The 10,045-nt window shown below is 27.7% G+C and overlaps 1 protein-coding gene across 1 annotated transcript; it reads right to left on the bottom strand.

Moving 5' to 3' along the window:
* Positions 1-279: 279 nt before the first annotated feature.
* LOC149061795 (uncharacterized) lies at positions 280-4,968 on the bottom strand. Its single transcript, XM_089216419.1, has 4 exons — positions 4,929-4,968; positions 3,987-4,158; positions 913-1,092; positions 280-416 (listed from the first exon to the last, which is right to left on the bottom strand). Exons 2-4 carry the CDS (start codon positions 4,150-4,152, stop codon positions 379-381), a joined length of 384 nt encoding a protein of 127 aa, XP_089072545.1. The 5' UTR covers positions 4,153-4,158; positions 4,929-4,968; the 3' UTR covers positions 280-378.
* Between the last annotated feature and the right edge of the window lie 5,077 nt (positions 4,969-10,045).

Here is a 10,045-nt window from a genome sequence, read left to right as displayed (position 1 = left end):
TCTGATGTCCGCCACACATTTCATCATAGTATTTGAATACTAGTTATAAAAATACCATACCATTCCTATTTCTGTTGCTTAAAATTGGTAGAAATTGAACTATATAGAAATAAAAATTACAAAATACCTAACATAATATTTGAACTAACATGTTATTAACTAAAAATAAGTACTTGTTTAAGTGTTTGATATATAAATATATATTATGTAATTATTTTATTTTGCAAACATTTAATTTGATAAAATACAATATAAAGTATATAATTGAAAAGTTTAATTTGGGGATAAGTACAGATAGTTCATCTTAATACATTAATAATTGATTCATTATATAAGATTGAAACATTTTGAAGCTGCTATACCAAGTTGCCAGTCGTGTTACTCATCTGTTTGTGGAAATTGTATTGCAATCCAAACTGTAAAATCGAAATAAATTATTAAATCAATTTTAAGTTGGTCAGTTTGGGTACAACTCAAATGTACTCAACGCTACAGATATAATGGATGGGTAATAAGATGGAAGCTTATTAAAATTAGCGTCAAGACTCTTTTAGTGCCATTTGAAGTTAATTCATTACAAGCTATCTATCTGAGTGAAAAAATGGGATATCAGTATATCACTGATTCAACATTTCAACCACATATTATACTTACATTCTGGGTTAATATACAGGGGATCGTTATTTCAAAAATTTGAAAAATACAATGATTTTTATTATTTAAAATAATCCATAGAATCATAAAATAGGTGAAACTAGTATAGTTTTACCTATTCTGTAATATATTTGTTTATAAATATGTTATGAATTTCAATTTTCTATAAAAATTTCAACAACAACAACGATGTATGTAATCCAAATGCAGTTTTACACTCTTACAATCCATCAAAAATTTATTTAAATTGGTACTTACGCAGATCTGAATAATAATATGTATAATTAACATATTTCATTTCTCTCAATTTCTGTGCTGAAGACACATACAACTCCGGTTCAGGACCACAATAATATGTTTTCAAAAATCTCCTGGTGCACGTGTCTAAACAACAATCATCAACGACAGCCCTTTTAAGTTTGGTCAGCTGTTGACTATCTGAAAATGAAGGAAATTCATAAGTCAAAATAAAAATAGTTATAAATCTAATAGACCTAACCTTATATATTATAAGTTAACTTGATTATTTGTGTTATCAATTTATTGTGATAAAGGCATAACGCATTATTGTAGATAATCATAAGAGTATCAGATAATCAGTAGCGATCTGATTGTCAGAGAAGGCGGATCCCTCTGCAGTAATTAATATGTAATATAAAATCAATGCCGTAGAAACTGTGGTGCGGGCGGTTCATTGCACCGGGGCTCCGCGTTGCAATTTCTAATATGAGGCCCATACTTAAATAAAATAATATAAGAATTAAGAATCTATACTAATAACAATTTTTTTAATAAGATCATAATATAATGATAATGCCGTTAACACTTTGTTATTTTAGTATAATATAGCACCGCCAGGCTTCATATTAATACTCTCAGTTCCCATATAATAACATATAATAATATAATTATTTTTAAATGTTTTGAATACATAATATATTATGTACAGTATAGTTGCTTAATAGCTTAAATAAATAAAGAGTTGCGATTACATTTACATTTATACATTTTCAACTTTATTATTAGTTATTAATTTTTCTATACAAATAATTGAAGAAAAATTGATTACAATTTTAATCAATTATATTTGTATTATAATTAAAAATTCAGAATATAAATAAGTACAAATTTAAAAATATTGCAATGCAGTTTATTATATTATTAGTGGGGTTGTGGACTGTGGCGGGCTAAGCATCCCACGGATCTGTGTACCATCAATTATATCTGCACTCCCTACATTAACATCCGGTGTGCGCTTTTAAAGGGGCCACAGTTTAAATTTGCACTGGGGCCCATCTATTTCTAGCGGCACTGTTTAAAATAAAGTAATATTGCGTACAATCCCAATTAAAGTAGTATTTAATTATAGTTCCAAATTTCATCTATAACATTTGATTACCATTTACCAAGTAATCAATAGGTACATTAAAGCCGTGGAAGTGGTAAACTAAAATGTACTGAGAATAGCTAAGAAAGAGAAGCAGACTAATTATGTAATTATATTGCAGTATAATAGTATGAAGGTTTACTGGATAATATTGTATAATTGTTTTTATTCAAATTATTTTGGTTAATCATTATTTATTTCAGAAAGGAAAATTCGAAATTACAATTAAAATTGAACGTATGAAACTAATCTGAAAATTAAAATTCTATATATTCTTTTGTGTGTCTAATCATTCATCTATTAATGAGCAAACAAAATTTTTCATAGTCATAAAAATTCTGTCCATAAATTAAATATGTATGTATTGGCAATCAAAAGCTTATACATTTTTAGACCAGCGGGGTGGCATTTTGGCATCAAATAAATGCATAGGCATATACGCAGATATGCTTAGATCATGTACTACGGACTGAAAAGTCTTTGTTATTATTGTGCATAAATAAATGACTGATAACCAAATCAGATTGAACAATCTGAATTCTTCGCAATTCGCTGTCGTACATTGCTGTCAGAGAGTAGGGGTTCTTGGTTCATACATAAATCATGTTTTCATTATGACATCAAGAATTAGCATGAGGGTTAGGTCTATAATACACGATCCTAGTAGTTAAAACTACATCCATATAGTACCTACATTATCTAAGGTATGTAACAGACCACGTGGAAAAACAACATAATGTATAAAAAAGATAAGAGCGTGACCATTTCAGCTTATAATTTGTGATGTTTTTTGTTTTCAAAAAGTGGGATCTGAATGTAAACATACTGTCTATAGCCATAGGAAAGGAAGTCATTGTCATACCAGTAAAAAAAATTAAAAAAGGAGTGCTGTCATGGGACACCCGGGAGAAACGTAGTTTCTTTGGAAGTCTTATAGGTTATAGATTAATTTCAGTGGAACTATTCGAAATGAATGTAAATATTATCTTATCAGGTTTTTTTATTTAATTCATTGAAAAATACATTGAATTATTATTATTGCTCATATTCAATCACCGAAAGCAAATGATACGTTGTCATTAAATGATCGCGAAAACTGAACAGAGCAACATTGTCAACACAACACGCACCGCGGAGAAAAGGTCAATGACATCGGAGCCCGATGCGATCAAACAAAACAACGCGAAATGATGTAATCATAACGGAAAAACCCAGATTCGTCAGCACAGTTACAAAAGTGATTTTATAATATATATTTTGTTATGAACGGTTTCTATTGTAATACTATAATAATTTATTTATTATAACAATAACAATTAATAATAATAGTATCTAAGGTTTCCAGCTACCTGCAACCTGACCTTTTTTATTTTGTGTGTTTTATAGGTGGCGACGTGTAGATATATAATAACAACGTAGCCGGCCGTAGAGCGAGAGGGGCAGGAGTATAGAGAAAGCGATAAAGAGTAAGAGAGATAGCGATTAACGCTTTTATTTTCGTTACGCACGGTTTTTCTAGGCTAGGGTCCCTCCGCTCACATCACGCCTTAAGAAACTACGTTTCAAAAAATGGTAAACCTTTTGGTTTTAATAATATAATATTATGCACCTTTTAAAACGGGTATAATGTGAAAGTAGTATTTTGCCAGATATCCCATATGCCCAGTAACATTATTTTAACCAATTAAAAACAGAAATTTAATGCACTACTGGCAACACTTTTTGATCAAAATAAAATCAGATAATTTAAAAACATAAATGTTCCCGCCTTCCCGAGAATATTTCCCATGAAGGTTTTATGAAATATAAATTACAGTTTCCTAACCAATTTCTAAAAAAAAAAAAAACAAATTCTAACCAGCTTTATGGTCTGCTAGTTTCGATTGATGGAAGATAAAGTATTGTAATTGATAATCAGATACCATAATATATAAATTATATTTACTTTTATCTTTATTGTAGATGCCTTTACAGATGATTGCTAGTTCAGCCGAGAGTCTTGTTCCACAAAACTGTATCGGATCAACCCAGTACGAACTATTATCAGCGATAGATCCCAGAATCAAGTCAATGCATAAGCACAGAACAAACAAAATCATATTGAACTTCATGATTATCTGAAACATTCGGTCATACAACATAAACTTTTGACTATAAGTATCGTTTATTAAATTACCTCACGATATAGAATAAAATAAATACACGTTGATCTTGATTATTAGATTATTATTGAATTTAAATGCGACTAAACACTAAATATCAATTGTTATATAATAAATTTATTTTTATCACACAAATATAGCATAAATCGTTGATTACTTTCTAATGTCAGAATTGTTTTTTATTATTTTTAAATACATACTTAGTGTCATTATACTATCTAAAATTGTGGAATATTTTGAAACTCTCATTAATTTTTATTCTTTTCATAATCACAATATCGTATAAAATATAAAAGTAATTGTTGGTACCAATACTTACATATATCATTTATAAGCAGTTAATTTATTTGACGACTATTATGAAAGTAGTTTTATTACAGTTTATTGCTGGTATTTAATAATAATTTAATATTAATATTAAAATATGATAATTGACTGAACTATAATTTGCTTTCATATCTTTTATAAGTACCTATAATAAGTAAAAATCTTCATATCTAAATGTTTTTAATATTATAATTTGTTAAATAAATTTACCACAGTATGTAACTATAATTCTAAATTAAATAGTAATACGTATTTAAAATGTAATACGATTATTATTTTTGTATATCAATAAAATATAATTAATATTATCTTGAATTAATTTTATATTAAATAATATGACTGATTTATTTAACGTTAAGTTCCTAATGCATTGATAGTGGATAAGTAATTAAACATACCTTTTTCAAGAAAAATTGCTGTGTAGGATACCTGTAGTCGACTCGGTGTATCTGGTGGAAGAGTAACAATAGTTGTACTAACACTGTAGCCAAATTGAATTCTGTAACGTGATCAACTGTGGTGCAGTCTAGTGAGCAGATGAGCAGTCGGCAGATCCTACCTACTTATATATTTGATTTATATGTAGCAAATATAGAGAATAGGTGGGGGTTGTTTAAACCCTAGTGACCATTCAGGTAACAAAAGGACCTTATAAGGTGTACGGGCCGCGTACGAACAACAATAGTACGCGACGCCCGGTCACCGAAATACTTCGCGCGTTACATAGGTATACGATACACCGCTACTCACCAACCGACCTATGTGTGTGTGACGTAAAGCGACTCAAAGGAAGTGGACGTGGTCGCCGAGCAAGATCAGAGAGTACTGGTGTGTGGTGAATGTGTGAGGGTGTGTCGTGTGTATGTGTGTGCTTATAAATAAATAATAATAAAATGGTAACACGTTTCGGGTAAATAATTAATTTATGTATAATACACGATATCAATAATAAATTAACAAATATATAAAAATCACAGAAACACAATTATAATCGTATAAAAATATAATAATTAATAAATTAAAGCCCTTATGGCTGAACAAGATAAATAATATTATAGCCCTTCTGGCTCAACACAGGAAAAATATGGGCAAAAACAATAATACAATAATGATAATAATAATCAGTGGTGATCAGCACATACTGTAAAAAACAATATAAATTTTAATAATATAATAAATGTCGGCGATTAGCGCCTAACAATATAAAAAAATAACGTTCGCGACGACGGTTAAAGGAAGACAAAAGTGTCACGGCGGCCGTATTAACGAAGCTCGTCTCGCCTAGCATATTATAATATATTAATGTCGTACGTTCGCTCGAATATAAGGAATTACGTAACGAAAATAAAAAATTCGTTGGACGTTGACGTTCATTCAACGTCCAAGACAACGTTTTTGACTTCCCATTTTATCAAAGATCGCTTACCGGTGAATGTCATAATGGGAAATTTTCTGCCGGAACCTTTTTTTAAGTACGAGTATGTAACTAATTTCGGACTAATTTCTAACTGTACTAAAATTTGGTCGTCTGTTTCTAAAATGTTTACCCCCTCACTGATCATAAAAAACAAAATCCGAGTTTCTCATAAATCTGGTTGCTAAAGTAAAATCTAGTGAAAATCAATTATTGCAGTTTCAAGTGTTTCAACTGTTAAAAAGTTATTTAATTTTTAAATTTCTCATTTTGTATTTAATTTGAATTACATTTCCAAAAGGAAAATTATGAACGTCAAAATATTATGTGAACTTTTCGTATATAAATATAAATATATACGACACATAGCCATATTATCAAGACCAAATACAGACAAAGATCGTTCAGTTTCGTGGAGGCGGCCAATATGACAGCGGGTGGCCATATATTGTTGTGAAAACGTATAGGCATGCATTGCTGTAAAACTTAGTTTTGGGTGGTCTCCGGTTCTTGGAAACAACAATCATTTGAAATACACAATTGAGCTCACAGGGCACAAAATTATACAATGAATGTATAGTCTGTTGAACGGAGACTTACTGGTCGACCAGCTGTCATTCCAGGAGGTTATTTTTAAGAGCCTCAATCAATATTTAATACTGTTTACAATAAAAATAAAAATGATATATAGTATACAAATTTGGCACAGGTTTTTATTTTGCACCTTCGTTGAAATGCGTTTTATTTTTGATATTATTGAATATTTTTTTATTTTTAAACCATGCATATTTGCACCATATAAACCGTTCTTTTAACGATTCTCAATTACCTATATTATAGTATATAGTTCCACCGAGGCACTAAATCATATAGATATAATAACAGTTAATAGGTAGGTAATTTTTAATATTTTGTATTTGATAAAACAACTATTATTATACGGCTATATAACATTTAATAGGTAGTAGTAACACTGCATTAAATATTAATATTTACACAAAATAGGTTCAATGTATTCAAATAAATATATATTTTAATACATAATATATTTGGTATATATTTATGTATGAACCAATTTTAAAACTTTTTTTACTTTTGTCCACTTTTTTAACATCTTGATTTTATTTGAAACTGTCTCATCTTTATAGTGATGTATGTAACAAAAATATCAGTCAACATATCTGTTTTATGTAGGTATTATATATTTCTACCAGCAGTATTTATTAATAACTACAATATTATATCCACCTATTTTATTAAGTCAAAATAATTATTACTGTGTTATAGAAAAGTGTATATGTGTCACCATAGTGGATTTAATAAAGTTAGTATTGAGAAGAACAAAAAAGGGAGATAAAAAAACACAGAATGCAAAGCTCAAATTGATATAAAAATTAAATTAAGTACTAGGGACACAAAAAAAAAGGATAAATATATTAGAGTGAGTTATATAAGTTTCACTCATCTAATTTGCCCAGTTATTAAAAAATAACTACATAATTAAGTTATTAGAATTTGGAAAAAATATTTATTTATTTTGTATATACTATTACTATATAGTATATACTACATAATCAACTTTTATTTATTTAATTTGTTAATTGTAGTATAATTTGCAATTATAGGATGGTTTACCAGCAATCATATTTGTTATTGAACATAACCATATAGCTTAGGTTCTGCTGAAGCTTTATATTTTTTAAGACCAACCAATGAAATTAGAATTAAATTTGAAAATTATTTCAATGACGGTTTAGGTGAGTATTTTTCTCTTCTATGAATTATGATAAATAATAGGTAATCAAAATATATTTATTTAACTGGAAGTTAATAATATAATATTTAACAGTTATATTTAGATACCGTATCCTCAGATATATGTTTATTGAAAACATTTAACTATTTAAATACCTATAAAAATAAATAATTAATCACAATGAATTAATAAAAATTGAAACTAACAGTTTTGCATGTTATAATACTATATTATTTTAGAGCTAATTAGTTAAATATTTTGAAAAATAAAAACAAGTACTTATGTGGCTATGTACAATTACTCTGTCTCAAATTATAAAATAATTTAATATAAAATTAGTTTTAAACTGTAATTTTAACTCATTTTTCACAACTGAGTGTTTGAGTTGTAAACAAAGTAGGTAAACAGTGGTGCAATTTGTTGCATAGGTATAACCTAATATATTAATGATTTAAATTAATCATTAATTATACTAAAAACATTAAAAATAACAATGTATGGTAAAGCATGTCAAAACTTCAGCTTATAGTTATAAAAATCAAGTAAAATTGAAAATATTAAAACAATTTTTTTTTAAATTTTGCCTTTGTTATAATATATTAAATAATATAATATAATATCATAACCATTATGATAGAGACCTCAGGACCACGGTTAAAGTTATGTTATATTTATATTTTCCTTTAAGGAATAAAGCAATATTGATATTTTTTTTAAGCATCATATTATTCAAATGTCAACATAGTATGTATATAATTTTATAATTTATTGAATTTAAATGGGTCTATTACAGTTTTACCAATCAATGGGGCACAAAATTTCCTACAAAATCGACTATTTACATCAAAATGACCAAAAATGGACTTGAACCCTTCTCCAAAACACCGTCAAATTGTATTATTGACTCCACCAATTTTGATCAATTTAAGAAATTAATTAAAATTATTGTTATAGGTAGTTTTAATAAATTAAATAACAATTATTTTTATATAATTATATATAACAATAAGTTTTCTAAGTTTTCTTATATAGTTATATTCTTATTGTGTATACATTTTCATAAAAGTAAAATATGTAATTTTACTCAATTGTTACTTCATCAATTTATATTAATATTGTTTGAATATAAAAATAAGTTTTTATACTATTTTTAGTACATAATTTAAATCTGCTGATATTTTTAAATTTTTACAAAGACTAATATTAAAAATGTAAAATTCCCTGATCTCCATCACAAGTCTTACTTAAAGGGATCAGGAATCGAATAATATTAATAGATATGTCTCCATAACAATTTATGATGTAGTACCTATTCTATTAATTAAATCCAAAAATAATGTTAACCATAATATCACACCATGAAATTCCACACTAATTTTAATACCTACATATTTTTTTTTTTTAATTATTACAAAGTAAAAATAATCTAAATAAATGGATACTAATTTTTTATTTATACATTTTAAAAATATTTCATTTTTAAAGTTACTAATGGGAGCAATGGTTTTATAATCTATACTCTACACTGTAAAACTGATTATACGTACATTGTATTATTTAATTCTTAAATAAACATTTTGCAGAAACTTGAAGATAAAAAAACAGATTATGAAAAAAATGGAATTATTGTAAGGTTTAATGAAAATCCATTTGCTATACTAGTGGTCACTCCTATTATGCAAAAGGCTCATAAATTAGCCTTTGCTAAAGATATTGCTTTTGCAGACAGTACAGCATCATGTGATACTCAAAGTCATACTGTTACATTCATGCTTACATCATGTGGTATTGGAGCTATTCCTCTGGGTATATTCATAACAAAAGGACAAACAGTTGATGAATATAAAACAGCATTTTCCCTGCTGAATGATTCAGTTCCTAACAGTTTTGATGGCCAAGGTTTTCCAAGACATTTTATAATTGATGATAGCGAGGCAGAAAGGCAAGCACTAAAATCAATTTGGCCACAATCAAATATTTTGCTTTGTAGGTTCCACGTTTTACAATCAGTATGGAGATGGTTATGGGACGCTAAACATAATATCAAAAACGAACACAGAAAATTGTTGTTTAATTTATTTCAAAGTATTTTAATTTCACCAGATTATAATAGTGCTCACAAAGCCTATATTACTGCTATTGGCAAGACAAAAACTATTAATAATAGCATAGGTGATGAAATTATACCACTTAAGTATGAAAAATGGGTGAAATATATTAATAATTATTGGACGAGAAAAGAGTTATGGTGTTTAGCTTTTAGAAATTCTGCTGTACATGGTAATCAGACCAATAATTTTAGTGAAGTTAATGTACGGATTTTTAAAGACATAGTACCTTCTAGA

This window comes from Diuraphis noxia, unplaced genomic scaffold (genome assembly GCF_037042655.1).
Source record: "Diuraphis noxia isolate RWA-SAM2 unplaced genomic scaffold, SU_Dnox_SAM2 contig0001, whole genome shotgun sequence".
Lineage (NCBI taxonomy): Eukaryota > Metazoa > Arthropoda > Insecta > Hemiptera > Aphididae > Diuraphis > Diuraphis noxia.
This window is presented reverse-complemented; position numbering and strand designations above follow the sequence as displayed.

What these genes read in the sequence shown, in the direction of transcription:
- LOC149061795 (XM_089216419.1), bottom strand. Translation starts at nt 4,152, where the DNA reads ATGAAGTTCAATATGATTTTGTTTGTTCTGTGCTTATGCATTGACTTG. An exon ending in CATCTACAATAAAGATAAAA is followed by an intron (nt 1,093 to 3,986) that starts GTAAATATAATT and finishes CTTCATTTTCAG; the next exon opens with ATAGTCAACAGCTGACCAAA. An exon ending in ATATTATTATTCAGATCTGC is followed by an intron (nt 417 to 912) that starts GTAAGTACCAAT and finishes TCGATTTTACAG; the next exon opens with TTTGGATTGCAATACAATTT.